This window comes from Lagopus leucura, unplaced genomic scaffold (assembly GCF_019238085.1).
Source record: "Lagopus leucura isolate 7727_CA_CO unplaced genomic scaffold, USGS_WTPT01 Super-Scaffold_100136, whole genome shotgun sequence".
Taxonomy (NCBI): domain Eukaryota; kingdom Metazoa; phylum Chordata; class Aves; order Galliformes; family Phasianidae; genus Lagopus; species Lagopus leucura.
This window is the reverse complement of record NW_024962332.1, coordinates 111,356-132,658: the sequence shown is the minus strand read 5'-3', so window position 1 is coordinate 132,658 and position 21,303 is coordinate 111,356. Positions and strand designations below refer to the sequence as shown.

The window sequence follows — 21,303 nt, the reverse complement described above, 5'->3', positions numbered from 1 at the left end:
GGCCCTCTGGTTCGGTCCGGCCGCTCTCGCGAGAGTTGAGGCGCCGCAGGCAGAGATGCCCCAATATGGAGGCGATGCGGAGCGGGGGTGGGGAAGCTCTCGCGAGAGCGGGGAAAGGCGGGCTGCGTGGTCGCTGCGTTCGGTGTTACGAAGGGTGCGATGCTGTGAGGTGTTTCTGCCCACGCCGGCTAAAATTAAGGCGGCACAGCCCGTGTGTGGCGTTTTCCTGAGGCCGGCTTTTGTCTCCTCGAAGGCGTGCTTTAGGCAAAATATGAAAATCTATGAGAACGCTGACCTAAGGCAGCAGGCCACGCTGACCTGCCAGGGCCTTCAGCGAGGCCGAGGTGTTCTCAGGTGCCCGCAGTGCTGCTCCTGTGAGCCTAAGACGGTTTACTAGAGTGCTCCGTTCCCTGGGGGTCTCCAGGACTGTGGAGGTGCAGGGAGCTGTGCTGGTGCTGCTGTATCCCTGTCTGCCTGGACTTCAGTTTGCAAACTCGAGCTTCTTTTTAGCTTTCTTTGTTGTGTTACTTTACCTTGAAAAAAAGGGATTGTGCTCAAACAGCGACTTGTACTGAGCATGCAGAGCTAATGAACAAAATGTCTCTTAAACTTTTCTGGAAGACCTTTGTGTATCTCCTTTTTAAAAGGAGGGAGAAAACATGCCATAGGAATGGAGCGTGCCTGAGGTGTGCCTGCTGCTGGCTGTGCTTTGGAGTGGCTGGGGTGTGTGTGTTGGTGGGAATGCCTCCAGGGTGCTGGGGTCCCTGTTGCTCTGTCAGAAGCAGCATATCTCAGAGGTGCAAAACACCAGACCTGTGCAATCAGATCTTGACAATTCAGGAAACAAAAAATGAGGAGAAAACTTTTTTTTTTTTTTTTTTTTTTTTTTTCCCCAGGTTTTGGTACTTACATTACATTTTGACTAGACTGTCTGCTCACTTACTGCCTTTTATGCTTCTCATTTTCCTTCTTTTTTTTTTTCCTGTCAAAACTGCCTTTCCACATGGCACAGCCTTTCTCCTATGTAATCTTTGCACTTTCAGTTGATAACTCTGGATTTGAATTTTTTTTCTGCCTCAGCTGTCAGTATGAGAACTTCAGTTTACATCTGTTCTTTCACTGGACTTCTTACTCAATAATCACTTTGGGAGCTTACATCTTACCTAATCAGAGCAGGAGTGGTTGAATTCAGATCTTCCTGATGTTTAAATGCTGAGGAATGTGAGTGAAAGTTTTGGGGCATTTAAAAATCTGAATGGTATCAGATACCAATTTTTTACTTCAAATTGTGGCATGGTATGGCCTCTGATTTGGATGGCAATCTAAGCCTTTTTTTTTTTTTCCAGCACTGGAAACAAGGAGAGTTCAAACTGTTTCTCAGTTGTGATAGGTTTATGGAGACACAATGTATTTTCTTCCTTTAACACAGACCCACTTTGGGGATCCCATAATGGAGGGCATCCATGCTGGTCTTTCCTACAGAGCAGAATCAAGACAAATTCCAGAAGGACTCAATGTTCTGGCAGTTTGCTCGATCCTAACAGCAGCATCCTTCCAAGGATTTTAGTCTGCAGAGCCTTGCTTATCCTTGCTGTAGCTGTTGGCTTCACAGGAGCTATGCTGGGGTGGACATATGTCATATACTTGTTATTGGTTTTGGTTTTAATAGGTATTTCAGTCACCTTGTCTACTGTTGTCTCCAGTATTTGATATTCCTCATCAAAAAGAAAATATGGAACTAGACAATGATACAGTCCGTACCAGGCAGCAACCGGCATTTTACAGAGTCCAAAGAGAAATGTGGACTGAGGAACATGTACAAGCATTCTTGGAAAGAAACCTACCTTCCACCTTTGGTGGAGAGCCACAAATCGCTGAAAAGAAGACACAGCTGCGTTGCAGGTGAGCTGTATGCTGGGAATTTGACAGGTGTAAAAAAAAAAAAACACAAACTAAGGAGGCTCTTCCAGCCCAAATCTGGAAAGATGCTAATATCTTCCTGCAGCTTGTAATTAAAGTGCTGAATTGTATTGATTGATAACTGAAGCAGAACAACCAGTTGGAGAAACTTGCAGTGAAGTATACAAGAACAGCACTCCACTAGCCCCCAGTTTAGCAATCTGTAGGAGTGTTTGTTCACTTCAAGATAGTGTGAGGGATATATACATTTTAAGGAGAAGTTGTTAATATTTGCAGCCCCTCCAGTGCTTCCCTCAGTCCAGCTGTCAGACACAAGCTTTCACTTGCATTTTTTCTGATTTCTGCCTTTTGTTACTTGTGTTTCTTAAATTTCAAGAGCTGTTTTCTGTTCCTTCTTAGCTGGGGACATGGAAGGTTGCATAATGGTATGGATAAGATTGGCTGAATTGCTTTTGCATTATTTTGGAGCTATGTTCTGCAATCTCTGAGGAGAATGGGTGATGCAAATAGTACTGCCTATACAGTATTAATGTTTCCACAGCCTGATTTTCCCATCTGCCAAAATTCTCTTTTGGGCATTATCCTAGGGACAGAAGCATATCTTCTGCCAGAGGAGCCCTGCAGGCTCAGTAGAAGGCAGTCTTTGTTGATGACTTAGGAAAATTCCTGGTGTTCTTCCAGCAAGGGAAATATCATCAAAAATATGAATCCCTTTCATCAGCTTCCCTTTTAGTTTTGTTTGACCATGAATGCTTTTGGTTTTCCAAATGAATCTCTTTGGACGTGGAGTGGACTGCCAGTGGTTATGGCTGAGCCTACACTACAAAGTCCTCATAAGAAAAGTAAATTAAAAAATCTGATTCATCATTTCTCTAAGCTTTGTTTCAGCATGTATTCTGAAGGTATACTGAAACTCAGACTGTTATTTTGGGACAGTGATATGCCTTGAGACTCAAGTCTAGCTATGGGTGAGGTTCCACAAGGTGTGGTGAACTAATCTAACAGCTTGCTGCTGCCAAATGGGACAGGACACAGAAGGAAAAGCAGCACAGAAGAGCCAGACCTCTCTCTTTTGTGTAACTAGCTCTTAACACCAGCTCAGCAATGAGTGTGACTACAGCCTAAAACCATGGATCCTGTTTTACTGGCACTGTTGCAAAGGAATTTCCTGGTAATAAGTGAAGGCAAGTGGAGCTAGAGTTTTAGTTACTACTGTGCGTTCTAGTTTTTCATTTCACTTTGAAGACTCATTGTTGATTAATTTCTGCAATTGTGAGATCCTTTGGACTGTACATTAGGGTTTTTTTTTCTGGTGCTAAAGGAGATTGGAGTCAGAGGAACAAAATTAACAGAAAGGCTTGAATTGTGTATAATTATGATATGTGATCTAGAGTTAAGACTGCCACTCACAAATTCCTGATGCAATGAAATAAGTGTTGTGCAGAGGTCAATGGGAGAATTTTGCTTTAAAGTCATGGCTAATATTATTGGAATCTTTATCACTGCACTTGCTGCTTTATCAGAAAATCTTTATGCCCTCCCTCAATTCCCCATTTAAGACTGGTGTCTTTCTAGCTTCCTCATACTCTTTTCTCTGTTTCTTTTCTACTTCCCTATCTCGTATATTTTCTCTGTTCTCTATTTTGTATTCACTGGTCATCCCAGCATGTAATCACCTCAGACAATCAAATGATGGAAAGGGACTGGACTCTGTAATGCTAATTGGGGCTCAGTCTCCCCAGCCACTATTCAGGGTTGCCAGAAAAATTGGGCAGATACTGCACTGTGTATCTTTGGTTTGTGAGTAGAAGATCACCGCTGTGGTCAGGGGATTGAAAAAGGGAAGGGGGAGCACAGGGCTTTAGGGCTACTCAGAGTTTACCTGCTGGAAATATTGATCCAAAGACATTTGGGCAGAAAAATCATCTAGGTCAAGTCTTGCTTGCATTGCCATGTTAAGTATAATACAGCAAACATTTGACTGCTTTTTTCGGAGATGCAATAGGCTTGTCTCTTTTTTTTTTTTTTTTTTTTTTTTTGCCCTCCAGATGTAGCAGCTGTATGTTTTTCTTCTAGATTAGGATAGCAGGTATGAAAATGCTGTCTCCTGATTTTCTGCAGTGTGTTAATGAGGTCAAGTAATTGATGCATTCAGTGCTGCATGCTCTGGTGCTGACAGGGTATCATATGAATGGCATACAAAGTATTCGCGATTCATCTGAAAGGAATGCAAAGGCACAGGGGTGCCTGTATGGGACTCGTGTTGTGCACCAGCTGGATCTGCAGAAGGCAAAGCAGGTTCAGAGTATTCAGTGCCTGCAGAGATCTGAGAGTAGCAATGTGGCTTCTATTCCTGCAGAGTATGAGGTCATGCAAGAGGGCTGCAGACACGGTGGTCATGAAGAACTTTACACACAGCTTATCTTATCTGATTCTTTTCAGGTTCTCCTGGGAAAGTTTCAAAAAGATTATATACAAGAGGTTCCCTATCCTGAGTTGGCTTTTTTCCTATCAGTTCAGAGAGTGGATCTTGAAGGACCTCCATGCAGGCCTAAATGTTGGGTTGGTTCAGGTTCCTCAAGGTAGGCAGAGAGAAAAGAAAAAGCACTCTTGCTTCCTTTTGTACATTATCCTTTTCATAATGTGTGTGTTACCCTGTTCCTTCAGATGTCATCTGAATTATGTGGGAATTTTAATTCACAAATTCCTTAAATCATTAACTTATTAATTTCCATACTTGCAAGAAAACATATTCTGTAATCAAATGTTACATAGTGTAATTTTGAGGACAAGACACTGCCTTTTTTCATAAAGCTTCCCTCTAATTTAAGTATATAAATATATGCTAACAGCAGCATTTTCCTGTATTGCGGGAAAAATAGCAATCTTTAAAATCCACCCTGCAAAATCTGTTAGATTTTTGCTTTCTAGGGCTGTTAGGAGTTTGGCTGGCTGGCTTACCTCTACCAACAATCAATGGCTTCCTTTCTGCATTCTGCTGCTCAGTGCTGTACGTTGTATTTGGAAGTTCACATCACATCTCAATTGGTGAGTTTTATTCTGCTTTGCAAAATGTTTCTACAGGACTTAGAGATTGTGTTCAGTGCTGCTTCAAAAAGCATCTCATGTGCAGGCGTTGTTTAGGGGAGCATCCAGACTTCCAGATTCTCGATTCATTGCTCCACCTCTGCCCCTGAGGGCAGAGACTGCCACAGCTCCTTTGTCACAGACAGCAGTGCAAAGGGGGCAGCTAGTGCATCATGGAAGTGTCTCCTGCATAAAGCAGAGGGCCAGATCGAGCTGCTTCCCACTTAGCTCCTGGTTTTCTCCAGGGGTCGTGCAGTTCCTTGCCATGACTGAACTGTTGGTGGTTTTGCGTTCTTAATTTGTTCAGAAACTAGATTATTATGTGAGAAGGCCCTTATCATCATTGTAAAAGTGGATCTGTGGAGTTCTGGCCTCGTAGATAACTTGGCAGCTCTTTCTCAGACAAACCGTATTTCTTGGACTTTCTGGCAGTTCATTGTAGTGCATTCATTTTTGTGCTTTACATTAAAATCTTTTTTCTTTTGTGCATCTGACCAAGCAAAGACTTCGCCTGTAAAATTGTAGGAGTCTGAAATTTTCAGAGGGAACTTTTGAAGCTTTTGGTGCTTATTCAGAAACAGTAAAAATGGAATGAATGAAAATAAATTGTCTCATACAGCACATTTGATGGTGGGGCATAGAGATGGATGTGTAGTTTTAAGATAAATCCTTGTTGCAACACCTCATGCAGTTACATTCTCTCTACTCTGTTCTATTGTTTTCAGGTTCATTCAGCATCCTAAATCTAGTGGTGAAAAATATTCTCAAGTCCCTTGATCTCAACAAAACGTTGTCCTTTAACAGTTCACTGGTCAATTTTTCAGACCCTACACTTTTGAAAGGTTACGTGGAGACCTTGGCACTCACTGCGTCAGTGACATTTATGACTGGCGTAATTCAGGTAGAAGATGAAACTGTTATGTCCTTACTGATGTGTCCTTATGTTTATCTTTGTACAAATGTAAGAAGTGAGACTGCTTGTGTGTTCTCACAAGTTCTAAGCTCAGCACACTTGAATACATACGTTGTAGAAAATGGAACATGAAGGTCTCTTCTCATGATGTCTGAAAAAATGGGATAGGTTCAGATTTGTGTGTCCTTGATTAATTTAGCAGTACGTGAAGTAAATTACTTTTGTATTTTATTGGCCAACTGTTTTGTTCTTTTTTCGACCAGTTCTCCAACATGAAGACCCTTAGGTAGTCCTGCATGACCACACACACTTGATCTGAAGTGTTCCTATTTTAGTTTGGCAGCATCCTTCTTAATTGTGCATAATGAATATAGCTTTTCAAATAACTATCCATCAAGTATGGCAGTGAAAAGTCGTGCTTTTCAAATGTGGGAACAAGAAAGGCAGGTTAGACATAGATAATTATATTGCACCTCACTTCTTGTTTGTTCCATACAGTTACTGCTAGGCTGCTTCTGCCTGAAGTCTGTAACAGCATACTTGCCAAAGGCTCTCATTGATGCTTACCTCTCTGCAGCAGCATTGCTTGTCATTGTATCACAGTTCACTTTTATCTTTGACATTGTGCTTGACATCCATAAGGGCTCTCGAGACATTTTTTATGTGAGTAAATTCATTATTAGTGAAAAAAATAAATAAATGCTTGCTTCCTGTGGGATAAAGAAGAGAACAGTAACAAAAATTGAAGGCAATTTCAATATGTCAGTTGCTAAGGGATATTTCTGCAGGTCTCAGCTGTGGTTACATTGTCTTTCTGTTGTCTTGAATGATGAATGGATATTTTTGCATGACATGCAAGAGGAAAAGGGAGTATTTTTAATTACTTACGTAGCTTTATCATTTTCAGCATGTCTGTAATCATTCTGGAGCAAAGGTTAGGGAAAGAGGTATGTTTTTCCTCCATGGATCATTGTGGGCTAACTGTTGGGCATACAGTATCTATGACATATCTGACAAAGATGCAGCAGACTCCTAGCTAAAGATAAGTTAAAAATAAGTCTTCCTAATTTTCTTAAGAAAAGACAGACAACTAGAGAGAAAGGTGGTGTAGAGGAGGTAAGAGTGATTGAACTAGATCTGAGTTACTTGTGGCTGTCTTTCTCAACAGGCCATTTAAAATACTGTTTTGCTCTTAGCAACTTTCTTCCCGCTGAAGGTACTGTCGTAGCAGTAAAGGATAAGTTAAAGTGTGAGGGCAACAGGTCTCAACCTTCTAGAATGTAAAAATACTTGCAGTATCTGCCTCTGATCTTCTCTATGATGATTCCTTTTCAGAATGCGTTCTATTATTTCCTGGCTCTCCCAAAGTCTAATGCCACCAGCATACTGCTATTTTTGCTTAGCATGGCCATGCTACAAATCAGTAAAGCTATCCGGATAACGTATCTTCATAGTCCTGTTGCATTTCCAATGGAGCTTCTCTTGGTGAGTGTTCTCGATGCTGTAGTGATATTTGAGCAGTTCAGGAGTTGCTTGTCTGCGTTCCGGCTCTGAATGCCATAAGCAGCCTTTGTCGCTGAGCTTTGAGGCGTCTTTCACCGGAGAACTTCCTAAGTTTTTCCCCTGCTACTGTGGAAATAAGGAATCTCTGCCTACAGAAAGCCATGGGCACAAATCACGGTGAACTGCTGCATGAATAAACAGCATTGTGTAGAGGTGAAACCACCATGTTCCAGACTGATTTTTTTTATTTTTTATCTTTTTAATCTTTATTATGATGGTAGTAGAACTGTGGACTTGAAGGTTCGGAGTTCTGATTGAGTTATGTTTTTTTTGGTCTGGAATTGCTGGAAGGAGATATTCAATTTTGTTACATTCAAAGGCAGGTCTTACTGTAAATTCAGTAATATTTGTTGCTGCTGTTTTCTCCTGATGTTTTTCTTTCCTAGAAAATGGAAGAGTTGACTTTTTTTTTTTTTAATCAAAACTTTTTCTATTGAAATGAAATTTCTGACTTTTGCAGACAGTCTAGGAGTCTAAGAGATGATAGCTTCTTTTTCTAAGGAACACCTTTCTTAAGGAAAACCTTGCTGATGCTGGACTTGAAGCCATTTGCCACTTATCTAACAGTGGCCTGTGGGACAAAGCCTGTGACAGCACAGCAACACAGACAGCTAATGGGAAAATTGGAATAAGAAGAAAAGTCCACATTTTGCATAGAATTTATCAGATGTTACTACACTGTAGACATTAGCAAATAGGAAGTATTTGTATAATATACTGATAAAACCCCACAAAAATACATTACTTCCGAATGCTGTGGTGCTTATACACTGAATAAAATGCGTGCTTAGGTCCTTCAAATCCTCCTGCAGGAGTAACTGTCCTTGCTGTTTCTGTTTCACAGAATCTTACTGAATCTGTTCCACAGATTTGCTGTGTGCAGTTCAGGTGCAAATGCTTATAATCTGTGGTATTCTTGTTTTCTTTCCCAGATCATCACAACTACCATTATTGCCAATTGTATTCATCTTCACGCTGAATCTAGCAGTGCTGTGCTCAGTATGATTCCTCAGAGGTTAGTTATTTCTGCTGTTAGTGAGGTTATACTTTTGAGACACGAAAGAGGTGTTTCAGTCTGTTCTTGAAATTTGACATAGGCAGATTTTTACCAGGAAGCACAGTTATAGGAATAACTGTTCAAGAGAGCTTTGGGATCTCCTCGTTTCAGAGCATATGCAGAATTTGAACTACAGTTTTCTTTATTAGATTCAGATTTTATTAGCGCACAGAGGGAAGGAATTTGTGTTTTTTGTGAGGTGGAAGCACACCCTTACAAATTCAGGACATCTCCCGTGGGGTGGCGGAAGATGCCTCTGATGTTGTTCCTGGGTATGGTATAGACTGCACAGATCCCAGAGCAGGTTTAAACCTTTCTGTTCTCTGATCTTGTAGGTTTCTACCTCCTACACTGCCAGATTTATCAAACCTGAGCAAGATCATCTTGCATGCTTTCTCCCTTGCTATTGTAAGCTGCTTCCTTCTTGTTTTTATTGGAGAGAAGTATGCTTTGCTTCATAACTACAGCATTTCCAGCAGTCAGGTGAGAACAGAGCTACACATACTTCTTAGGCCAAGAAGCAAACTGAATTCAGCTTAGTAAAGCCACTAGTTACCTGGTAGTGGTAAAAATGCAAGCAGAGAACGAGTGATGCCAGCTGATTGTTTTGTATCAACTTGTTATTGTTGATTCTCTGTGGAAGGACAGATGCCATCTATATGTGAAGGCAAAATATGTCCAGTGACCATACTGACCAAGAGGCCTTAGTGTAGCTCCAGGGGTTCATACACACTGCTGCTACTGATCCCTGGGGGCCACTGCTATCCTGAATCTGTGGGACTTAGAATAGCACACAAATATAATAGCTCTAATTGTAAATGGCCAGAACAGCTGTAGTTCTTGTCTATGTGTGTCTGTCAACTTAGTGAATTCTCAGCCTAGGCTGATTGCTCTGAGAGCCTTTTAAGCTGAAGCTGTTAGTTTCCAGTGTGCTAGATTGAGTAAGCACTAACTGGTTTGCAGTACCCTGTTTAACTTGTTGTGATGGCTTTGAGTCTTCATTAGAAAGGAATTAATCCAGAAAGCTGCCCTGGCTTCCTGTAGCCTTTGAGGATAAGTACAAAGAGAATGTCTTTTCCATTGAGTTCTTGTGTCAGCTCTATTATACTGTATACTGAGATATACTGTGCATTAGCTTGGAAGTTTTGAGTTCTTTGTGGATTACTTTGTAAACAGGAACTTGACTTTTGGGTCCATGAGATTCTCAACTGTGAAAACTTTGTGGCTTTTGAGAGAAATTTAACCATGAGAGTCTTTGTTTTCAGAAAGTTTTCTGAGCTGAACAGCCAGCAAGTGTGAGCAGAGGTACTTCTTTTTAAGCCACTTCTATTTAGGTAAGTCATTAATTTTGGGTTCTCTCTACTTCCTCCTGTTTCTTTTTTACAGGAACTAATAGCTGTGGGGCTTTGCAATATTTGCAGTTCATTTTTCAGAAGCTTTGCTGTCAGCTGTGCTATTTCTGGAACTGTCATCCAAGAGAAGGCGGGTGGAAGAACCCAGGTGAGCCGGGCTAAAATCATTCTAGACTGAGTATAGGCTGACATTTCATCCAAGCAGTTTGTGAGAAGTAAAGTTATATTCCCATGCAGCATGAATTTGTGCTCTCTATGCTATGCACTGTAATTGTAGGATATTAAGGACATGATGTGCGTTTAAGGAAGCCAGAATTCTGTGGAGAGAATAAGATGCGTTCATACCATGTAAACTGTATTTTAGTGAATATGCCCAGAATTGAAAATTGTTTTGCACTTTTTAGTACTGGACGTTATGACCTTAATCTTTTTTTAAAATTATTTCTAAAAATTATTTATTTTTAGGAAGATTCTAACATACTTCTTATGAGTATTTGTACATGCTTCACTGCATCGTAGAAGTAACTTGATTTAATAAAACATTTGTGCCTGATATAGGCTGGTTTGTTTAGCAATGTGGATTAGTACATTAGTATAAGAGTCAATATATTAGTTCGTCAAAAGTAATCCATAAGTGATAGTTCAGTAGTTCTAAAACTTTCAATTTCAAATTTAGTGGGTGAGCAGTTTTGTTTTCCTCAATAATGGGCACACAATAGAATACTTTTATTGTTTGCACCCAGGAGGTGCAGGGACATTTTTCTTGGATTCCACATATATTGTTTTAATAGTGGCTCCCTAGGCCCAATAAGCAATGGAAATTTTCCAAAGTGGGGAAAAGCAGCTGAAGGTGGAGTCAAAGGTCTCAGCGATGAAGCTGATGGTGGAAAGCAGGAAAGAAGTAGGTGAGCACTTGACTACTCTAGATACCACTGAGCAGGCCCAAAGGGACATTAGCATATGTTAATACATCCTTGGGAAAGAATGAATATTGTGCCAGTGTACTGCATGTGGGTGTCTTAACTGTTTAAATGTAGAACCTGAACTCTGAGAGAGCTTCCTTGTTTGTCAAGTCGCACAGTGCGTATCATGAGGAATAAAGGAACGCTGCTTTCTAAGACCACATTGGGGTTAGAGAGTTTTCTTCCTGGATTTCGGATGGCGTTCTTAAGGCTGACTTGCAAGAGAAATATCTTCTTTTTCAAATTAAACTATCAAATCAAAATCCTGTGTTGTTGTACATAAGAATAGCCCATTTAGGACAAATTTGTGTCTACAGAAGCCTTTTGACATGAGCATTCTGGAATCCATATTGCCCATTACAAGACACCCGTGGACTTTGTCTCCTGATTGCTTTTTCTATTAGATGGTGTTACAAGCACTGTACCGTGTTTGCTTAGAGAAGACTAGGAATCGGTTCTGAAAGGCCTCTCTAATAAAGTATCTCTGTTCAGATAGCAGCACTGATGGGAGCATCTATAATGCTGGTGATTGCATTGAAACTAGGACACTTTTTCCAGATGATACCTAATGTAAGTGAACTTGTAATAGTTATGGTAGCAGCCTACTTACTTTTAAAGCATAACGTGAAGATTATCCTAACAGTTGGGGTTGTAACTTTCTCTACATTTCATTGTTTCAAGGGATAGACTAAACCAAAACAATGACTTTAAATTCTCCTAAATTTCAGCATGGTCAAGTATTAGGAAATTAATACTTTCTCCCATACCCTCTCCCATATCTGACTGTTCAGCACAAACTAAAATTCCTTGGCTAGAAGTGAATTGAAAGTTTACTGCCAAGATCTGTGATTTAAATGTTGTATTTCACTTTTGGTTTCCCATTTTTTGTTGCTAAGGTGTGCTTTTTCAACAAATGGTGTCAAGCAACTTCCCAAATCTGTAAATGAACTGCCCATGCTAATTAAAACCATTCATTGATACAGCAGCTCCATTCTGTAGATAGTGTTGTCATTTGTCATGGTGCTGCAGGAGGCACAGGGATTCACTGAAGAGCTCTGCAATAGAAACCACACAAAGCATTTCAAGAGAAAGTCCAGTTGCATTGGCAGAAGTAATTGTGAAATCACATAAGATAGGTTGGTTTGCAGGTCTGACAACTGCTATACTTACTTATAAAAAATACATAAATAAGATCTAAATTTTAAGCAGTTTGTCTTGGATATCTGTTCCTTATCATGTTGTGTGTGCAATAAATCTCAGATGCAATAAATAACATGCATTTTTTTCTTATTTGCACAGAGCGTGCTGGCTGCTATTGTAGTATTTAACATGCTACCTTTTCTTGAAAAACTTCTGGACATTCCTACCCTGTGGAGAAAGGATAAGTATCATTTAGTAAGTGGCATAAAAAAACAGTGACTGGAATGTGTTTAAAGGAAGAAATACTTTTCTTTGTTCTTTTAGAGCGGGCCAGAATTGTGGAGGTACGTGTATTGCCACTGTGTATCTGCAAATGCAGGGCTAAGGACAGTAAATTGTCAGTCACTGCAGCGGAGTTAATGTGTTTTGAGGTCCTGCACTTCTTTCCTGTGATCTTTCTGTGTGACTGTTTTCAGGACTGGGTGGCTGAAAGGTGCCAGCTAGGCTTTTCAACTATTACCATTTCTAGCTCTTTTTTTTTTTTTTTTTCTTTTTTCTTTTTAGTCTCTTTAATTTGCAAATACTGGAGCTGAGTTGGAGGTCATTTTATATCTTTTTCTCTGTCTCTTGATCAAAGGCTATTTGGCTTGGAACTTTTGCTGCAGTGCTTTGTCTTGGTCTTGATATTGGTTTACTGATCGCCCTGGCAATTGCATTCTTCATAATCAGCATCAGGACACACAGGTACTTGTAACTCCTAGAGCAAAATACTCACTAGAGTTGATGTTTTAGAGATAGCTGCACATACAACAATGTGAAAGTAGTTTCGTGCTTGTAAACACTTTGGTCAGGTCATCCTGGAATCTGTCTATTACTGTCCCAAAGCAGTAACTTTAGAAATGGAGATCAAGGTTTTGGGAATGTAGCTTTTTTTTTCCTCTGCTTTATGTGTGAATCTAATAAACATCTTGTTTCAGAATGAAGATGGTGGAGCTGGGACAGATTCCAAACACGAATATTTATAGAAGTTTATCCATCTGCAGAGCCGTAAGAGGAAACAAAAAACAAATGTTCCACCTCTCTGTAATCTAGCTTCTTCCCTTAAGTGCATTCGGGAATGAGCATTCGGTTCACTTGGTTCAAAACTTTCAAACTGAAGAATGCTTAAATATCTGTAGTGTGAAGTGATTCAGATTGTGCCCCATGGAGCTCCCTGTGTCAGTCAGTGCTGTCCCAGTGGTGGAAGCCACATTGCTGACATTTACGGAACTGTTTGGTGTTTTACCTGCTTTTCTCAGTCTGGTTGTGTCCACACAACACATTTTCAGTAACTGTCTGCCAGACTGACTTGCTGATTCTTACAGTGATGGGATGTAAAGTAGGGCACGGGCCTTTGTAATACACTGTTGAGAAGACAGAACCATACAAAATTGGGTAATTCAGTAGTAAAGAGCTTTGCCACCTGAGTACATTCCCAAAGCTATGCTGATGGATTTGCAGAAATCAAATGAGGACAAGGTTAGAAATACAAGAGTGATGTAATGTATGTTTTCTGCAAAGAGCATTAGATATAATATAAAACTATGGATCGAATTTGGATGGTTATACCAGCCGACTGTCATCAGTGATAGATCTGCTGGAGGTCTTTAAAACAGGAAGAACTGATTGATGTTTCCAGATGAGTACATTATTAGTCCGTGCTGCCAGTGCTCCTACCAGCATGCAGTGTGGTCAGCAGTGTTACTTTGTCCTTAGAACATCACCTTGCAGTCTACTGCATAGAGGGTTAGGTGGGGAAAAATTGTTCCTACGAAGTACAACTCTCACAGATCCAACTTTTGTTTTGAAGGCAATGGAGATTGATGGTGTCAAAATCTTTCAGTGCTGTTCTTCCATTTCTTTTGCAAATATGAATAGCTTCAAAAATTACTTGTTACACAAGGTAAATGCCACTTTTTCAGCTAGATAAAGCTTCTAAAAGCGAGTATTATCCCTGTAGTAAAAATATTTTTGTCTTTCAGATGGACATGAAAACAGTGCCTCTAAATCCAAATGAAATTAGGGCCTTAGTTTCAGCTAATCTGTCTGACATTTCAGTGGAAAGCAAAGATTTTAAATGCTCTTGTGTCTGTGATCCACCCTTACCACCACCTCGGGTAAGCTTTAGAAGTATATTTATCTAATCTGTCTGAGGTGCCTATTTCTGTCACCGTGCACAGTGTCTTAACTTGCTGGAATTTAAAAGGCTATAAATGCTTATATATAGCATACATATATACATATAATTACTGATTAAAGTTAAGCAAATAGAATCGTTTTTCTTCATACAGGCTGTATGTGATAAAGCAATAGGAGCTCACCGTACTGGGTGAATTAACGAGCAGTAGAAATATTTGACGTACCTGGTGTGGAAGTTGGGTACCACTGGTACCAGCCAGCAGCTGAAGGCACACTGCTAACCATACCTGAAGCTTGGCTAAGTCACTTGCTACTTTGCATACTCTTGTGGCTTTCTGCTGTATTTAGAGTTACTTCAGATGTGTTTTTACCATGAGAGAAGAGAGATCACGCAATTTACAGTGCTTATTTACTGGAAAAAAATAACCTACTCCCTGGGCCTACTACTTCTAACCACTGATGTACTCCTCTCCATTTTCCATATTAGATACCATATACACAGAAACTGGTGAAGTCATATCATGTAGACAGTAATTCCACGTCATCTTCAGTTAACTTGGTACGTTGGTCAGAGTACGGAGTTAGACAGAACTGTGGGATGCTCTTGCTGGGAGCAGCTAATGCGCAGTCTGCGTCTCCAGGCATTAAAACACAACTTCAGGCTGGAAAAAATGAGGACGAAGGGAAACAAGCTGGTGTTTCACCGAGCTCTGCAGTAGGTAATACCTCAGCACAATTAGATCAGGAAGAACAGCCAGTACATTTGCCAAGTCCGGTTCACACCATTATTTTGGACTTCAGTATGGTCCAGTTTGTGGATTTGCAAGGTTCAGACTTACTACGACAGGTAAGCAACCTAACTGTGTGTAAATGTGAAACCTAAAGTTTACCCAGTGTCACATGTTTCTTGTTAGCCCACGCTGCCCAGTGCGTGGCCAGATATGTTCCATTGAGCATATTCCAGTTGACCCATTCAAGTGCACTATTTTCAGAAATTGGCAGCTTCCCATAAGGCCACTTTTTCAAGAACAAAAGCCTTGTTATCGACACAAAGGACAAGCTAAAACCTGTCATCCATTATCTCCAGTCCTACAATTGTGTAAACTAAAGCTATACTATAAACTATATTTATAAAAAGGTCTAATTTGCTCTTTCAATTTTGGCTGTTTCTTTTTTTCTTCTAGCTGGACACTTAAAAAAAAATCCTCTTTTTTAGAACTGTCAGTTTCACAATTCCCTCCTGTCTTCTCTTAGAATTATTTTATTTGTATTGCTGAATGCCTTTATATTCTTTTCCTTGATGTATGTCTTGAGGTTTTTAGTCTTCAAGCAGGGATCCTAGCCAATAGAGATACAGATGTAGCAAAAATAAATTTCATGTAGCTGTGCATCTCAGGCAGATACAGATGGATTCTTACTCAACTCCCTCAAAGTCTGTAGCTCATCTTCAAAGATTTCTGTTTGATCTACAACCTATTGGGAACTGTGGACTGAGCTGATGTCCTTAAAGATTTATTTGCCATCTATTAAGTGACTCCCCTGTTGGAATCTGGACTTATCTCCTTTTCCTTCCAGCTTCATATTCTGAAGTTCTGTAATTCTCTGAAATAATGAGTTTTACTGCTTTAAAAAAAAAAAAAAAAAAAAGTTGTTTATACATGAGTGTGGCATCAGTGTACATAGAAATGTTTGGAGTTAGCCCGTATTTATGAGAATCTTTTGTTCAAGTGAAGAGGTAACACTTAGCATTATGAAGATTTTGATAGTTTGGCTACTTAGTTCTGAGCTAAGAATCTTGGTTTGAGGCTGGAATAAGGACTTTCTTCAGGGATAAATCATACAATGGAGTTCTTTTCCCATTTGTGTTTGAACTTCTAGAGCATTTGTGTAAAGCAGAATTGTTCTATGCTGATATCAAATTCTCTCCACAGATCTTCCATATGTTTTTCAATATCGGCATTACAGTCCTTATAGCTGGCTGCCATTGTGAGTACAGCATTTGCTTATTAATATTGACTTACCATTGGGGATAAGTTTTAAACTGCAGTGAAATGTTATAGCTCTACTGCTTGGTATGAATTTTGCTGCTTTGTTTATTTTCTCCCATTTTTTATAGCCTCTGTGATAGCAGCCTTTGAGAAGAACGAGTTCTTTGACAGCTGTGTCACCAAAGAAGTGTTCTTTCTAACTCTTCACGATGCTCTGCTGGCTGCTTTGGCGAGGCATCAAAAGCCAGATGAGATAGAACTTACTGCAGAAGAGCATGCTGAAAAGCTACAAGCTGAAGATGAGATGGTAGAGTATTTAGCTTACATGTAAGCATTCCTGTTGTTAAATGATTCTGTCAGTAACTTAAGGGTTTTGTGATGTGAATGAGGAAATAAGGCAGAGCAGACGTTCTTCTGAATTTTCCAGTTGTTTGGTTGTTCGCAATGGACAGAGTCCTGTTGTCCCTGACTGGGGAAAGACAACTTTGCATTCAGACTGGAAAGGAATCCAGCTCTGTCTTGCAGTAGGGAATTGCTGTTGTATTTTAGACAGTTTCCATTTCCTGCATCGGGCAAGGACTCTGCCAGGGCAGAGCCGAAGTTCCAAGGTTTTTATTTCCAGAGGTTACTGCACCAGCTTCCTTGGGGCAGGTTGGAGAAGTGAAGGACAGCACTGACTTGATTTCCCAACAAACTGAAGTGTGTGCACATAATCTTTCTGTCTGTCGTCCTCTGCAATAATTTTTTAAGCTCACCAGATGTCTCTGCCAAGTTTGAACAGGGTAGACAGTTGCAAGTTCCAGGAAAAGCTCTTCTTCTGCATAGATTCCATTAATTGCCCCTCCTTGGGAAACAGCCCAACCTTAGGTAATCGTTCTCTGCATGCTGCCAGGAACAAGGGAAGAATGAAGGAAAAAAACACAACTATCAAAATCTGTAGGAAACAGGTTTCTTTTGTTCTGCTTCTTTACCTCTCTTATCTTAGCACTCTACAGAATAGTCTAACACAAGGTTATTGACCTTCCTGATACTCTCTCCCATAGAAAGGCCTTCACAGAATGGAGGTGACAGTTCATATTCACCACCTTCCCTTTAGTGCATGTGGAGGGCAGACTGTGAGCTGCTTCCATGCAGGAGGTGACAGTGGTTCCGCAGGAGTGTGCATTGAGACCATGCTGGGCTGGGTGTGCAGAAGGGACCCACAGCAGTGGGGTGATGTCAGCACTGCCAGCTCATTTCCTTGGCAGCTGGGTATCTGACCTGCCCTGTGCTCCCATGCCAGTGTGCCCCTCTGGCTGCTCACATGATTTTGCCTTGGCATGGGAACATGACTGGCTCAGCAGACTGGCCACCCTTGGCCTACAGTAATGTTTGTGTACATTTCAGGAAATAAATTTGCTTATGGAGAAGAATGGAGGCTTCTTCTCTGCAAGGAAGCCTAACAGCAAACTCCTGCGTGAAGAGCCAATATCAGATAACTCATACTCAGCCCAGAATGCAGCAGAGTCAAGCTCTCACCTGCAGTTTGAAACTCTGTCCCTTCAACTGAATTTCTAGGACCTCGCGTGGGACAAGGAATGGAAGTATAACAGCAACATGTGGATTACAACTATTGGGGAATTGGGATTTCAGTAGAAGGAAGAAAGGTACAGTTAAGCAGCAGTTGTGGTCATTCTTATCAGTATTTGATGCTCTTTTTTTTTTCTCCTGTTTTTATATTTAGACAGCTTGACTAATGCCTACAGTAATTCTGTGGTTCTTATCAAAAAGGAACACCTGGATAATTATTTTCAAGTAGATGGGATACTCTCAGCAATGTACAAGAGAATTCCTAGTTTTGGTGAATTCTAGCAAATGATTTGTGCGTCTTTTCTGAAATTCTTTAGAAGTTGGTTTAAATGCTTCAACTGAGCACTTTTTATGTATTTATTTATTTATTATTTATTTATTATTATTTATTATATGTATGTATTGGTAGTAAGTAAAACTCATCTGCCATATCTGAATAGATTACATGCAGGCAGATTCATTATCTTCAGAGTGTGTAGAGTGATGTGAGCTTCAAAGGAAAGCATTTTCTTATTGCTGCTCAACAAGTTGCTGAAGTTGATATTGTCAGCACTAACATAACATGAGTATTTCTTCTGTTTACCAGATTTACCAGAACAAAATCCCAGTAAACAAAAAATTTAATTACATTTTCTTTGCAGTCTCTTACTGAAATGGTAAAGAACGGAGGAATGTATTTATTTTGTTCTGAAGAGCCAGAAAAAAATTGTAGACTAAGATATAGGTAACGCTTAGGGAAAAAAAAATCAGCTTACTCATATTTTCTGCATCAGCCTAAGCTAGGGTTGTACTGACAGCAGCGGTGTTCAACTACATCAGCAATGTATGTCACAGGACTCTGCCATGCCCTTATTTGTTCCATGGCACAGACTGCCCTTGTGGAGAGTCACAGGTAAAACTAATTTTACATGAGGGGACAGCATTTGTCTGTAAAGCTGCAGTTCTGTATGTGTGATCTACAGTGGTAAAGGATTTTGGTGAGCTGTGCCAAGTTACTTAGTGTGGAGGAAACTGAGTGCTGGAGCCCTCATATCGTTTGGATTGAAAGATAGGAAAACTGAAAGCTCAAATGGTATCGAGTAATTTTCAAACCACATATGCTTCCCTGCATTGTTTTGGACAGTGGCTTCATGCCAAGCTCCTCTCAGCTCTGTTCAAAACAGAGTAGCACAAAACCCATGAAAATCATAGTCCTCATTTCCAGATTCTGTTGGCTCTGCTATGGCAGCCTTGATTTAAGGTGAAATGGCATTCGTAGCTGTTGGCACTATGGAAAGTCTCCACTACAAACCAAAGACTTGAGTTTTTTGTTGGCTTACTGGGCAGAGTTCAGTGTTTTTCCTTCCTACCATGTGACTGCAGAGTGGAACACCAGGGGACAGCTTGGACGTCAGCATGTTAGTTTTCAAATTATGAGCATTGTTGTTGCAAAACAAATACTTTGCTGACAGGAAGTTCAGACAAACCTGATCATTTTCCTATACAGCTGTACAGTGCCTCAGCTCCTGCATGCGTACAGAATGCTTCTGTGATTCACCAAGCACAAATCCGTGGACACAGGCAGTGAAGTGACAGAGCACGTACTTTATGGCTGAGGACTCCACCTGTACCTCTGAAGTCAGAGTTCAAAGGCCTGCCTGCAGTAGTGTGTTTGGAGGCAGTTTGATGTTCTCGCCTGATCTAGTTGCAACAAATACAGCTGTTTTGTGCAGACAGCATCTTTTTAATGCCCTTCTGAACCAGTACAAACCCATGACATTTTCCTAGGAGGGCATGCTGCAGAGTCCCAGGCAGCTTTCTCACTGCGCTGAATTAGAGGGTGCTGATCCCAGAACATCACCACGCAAAATGCAAAGTGTGTGCAGCCTGCCGGCCCTGCCTGTTGGCATTTTATTGACATACTGCTTTGGTACACACATGGCTGCAGAAAACAGAAGGTGGTAGAGAAACCTCAGGAGCTGCACAGAGTGTGGCAGGAGCAGTTCTTAGGCAACAGGCTGCAGTGTGTCACACTGCGGAAGCTATGAGGAAGGACCAGGTAAACTGGTTGTGTATGGGCATCGTTTGGTGGCATTCGTTCTGCTTTAAAAATGAGTGCCAGGCTGGCTGTGGGAAGTTGACTGTAGTTGGGCCTAGAGCTGGCTCAGAACCCCTCTGTGGGCCAAATTCACTGAAGTGTGATGTGCAGCATTGGCCACAGGAGGTGTGAACGTGCACTAATAGGACCAGCTGCAGGAGTCCCAGTGCTAATACAGGACAATAGATCCCACAAAAGGAACAGGCAGCCAATATACTGAACTCGAAGCGGTGTTTGTCGTCTGTTTATACTGTGTTTATACTCCTTTGAGGAAAGAACTTTCTTATATGGTTGCTGTTGGATGTGAGCAGCGTGCTCCATCATGCTTGAAGTCTCCAGCTCAGTGCTACTTCTAGCACAGCGGTTGTGGAAGGCTGAAATCGGGGACTGCGTGTATCCTTCTCCGTGTCACATTATTGCCATATTTTGTACTATCGCATCTCACTTAGAACTCTTTGCAGGGGGAACAGACAGAGGAATGGAACCTGTCATCCCCAGAGCTCACACGAGGATTTTTCTGCCTTCCAAAATCGCACACAGAGGTACCCACCTTTCCCTGCAAATATTTGTATCTGATGCCCGGGCAGCGCTGTGCGGTGCCTGCCCACAGTGATCTGGACGGGTCGCGCTCCCTCTGCCGGCATCCAGCAGGACCAGAGCCGCGGCTGCACGGGGCGGCCGTCGTGCCCTGAGCCGTGCGCTGTGAGGTGTGCGGCAGCTGTGCGGGCAGCGCGGGAGCCGCATGATGTTAAACAGTTGTTGACAGAGCTGGCAGGAGTTGTAAGGGAAACGCGTCGACGTCTTTATGACCAGTACTGGGTCTGTGCTCACAGCAAAAAATTCCCCAGCAGCCTAGCAGCCGACACGTTGCTTTTTGTGATAATTATTGAGTGTTAGTATTTAATTCTTCTCTGACTATAATGGCTACTCCAATCTACATTTCTGATGCCAAAGCTACAAGAGCAGCTCCAAAAGTAACACCTGCTATTTTATTATGTTGGGCCAGGATGCCAGAGGCAGACGCTGATGGTATGGCAGGAGAGGTTGAACCTTCTCTGCAGTATCCTGTTACATTTTGTTGTCGTGCATGAGGTAGCAGCAGAGGGGCAAAACGTGTGTGATGTGGAAGTGCAAATGAAGCAAGGACGTGTCACTGAATTCCTCCATGCGGAAAACATGGCACCAAATGACATTCATCGATGCTTGGTGAAGGTTTATGGAGGCTGAGCAGCGGCTGTGAGCACGGGGTGGCAGTCGGGGGCGTCTCAGCAGTGGTGTCAGTGGGTCACCTCTGCCGGTTCAGATTCTTATGGACATGGCAGGACAGCTCTTATTCGTCACTGGCAAAAGCGCTCAGCTAATGGCAATGACTATATGAGAAACAGCGCTTTCAGGTGAGAATTTGCTCGATCAAAGTGTTATTGTGCTCTCCGTATGTGTTGGAGCGTCCATGCAAATAAATAGGAGGCGTTATTACTTTCGGAGCCTGCGTTATTG

The 21,303-nt window shown here is 41.3% G+C and overlaps 1 protein-coding gene across 7 annotated transcripts; it reads left to right on the top strand.

The window, feature by feature from the left end:
* Positions 1-19: 19 nt before the first annotated feature.
* SLC26A8 (solute carrier family 26 member 8) lies at positions 20-21,282 on the top strand. Of its 7 annotated transcripts, XR_006181721.1 has the most exons (22): positions 20-154; positions 1,670-1,902; positions 4,363-4,502; positions 4,852-4,968; positions 5,733-5,908; positions 6,419-6,583; positions 7,256-7,405; positions 8,416-8,498; positions 8,876-9,023; positions 9,927-10,040; positions 11,347-11,424; positions 12,154-12,249; positions 12,632-12,738; positions 12,972-13,041; positions 13,844-13,936; positions 14,016-14,150; positions 14,660-15,019; positions 16,104-16,158; positions 16,289-16,467; positions 17,547-17,806; positions 20,268-20,348; positions 20,813-21,282. XR_006181721.1 is itself a non-coding variant. In XM_042888036.1 (20 exons), the coding sequence occupies exons 1-20, from the start codon at positions 56-58 to the stop codon at positions 17,715-17,717; spliced, it is 2,769 nt and encodes a 922-aa protein (XP_042743970.1). In that variant the 5' UTR covers positions 20-55; the 3' UTR covers positions 17,718-20,261. The 7 variants fall into 7 exon arrangements, 5 of the variants coding, with proteins under 5 accessions (XP_042743970.1, XP_042743971.1, XP_042743972.1 ...); XR_006181720.1 differs by having other exon boundaries at positions 20,268-21,282; XM_042888036.1 differs by lacking the exons at positions 20,268-20,348; positions 20,813-21,282 and having other exon boundaries at positions 17,547-20,261.
* Positions 21,283-21,303: the final 21 nt, after the last annotated feature.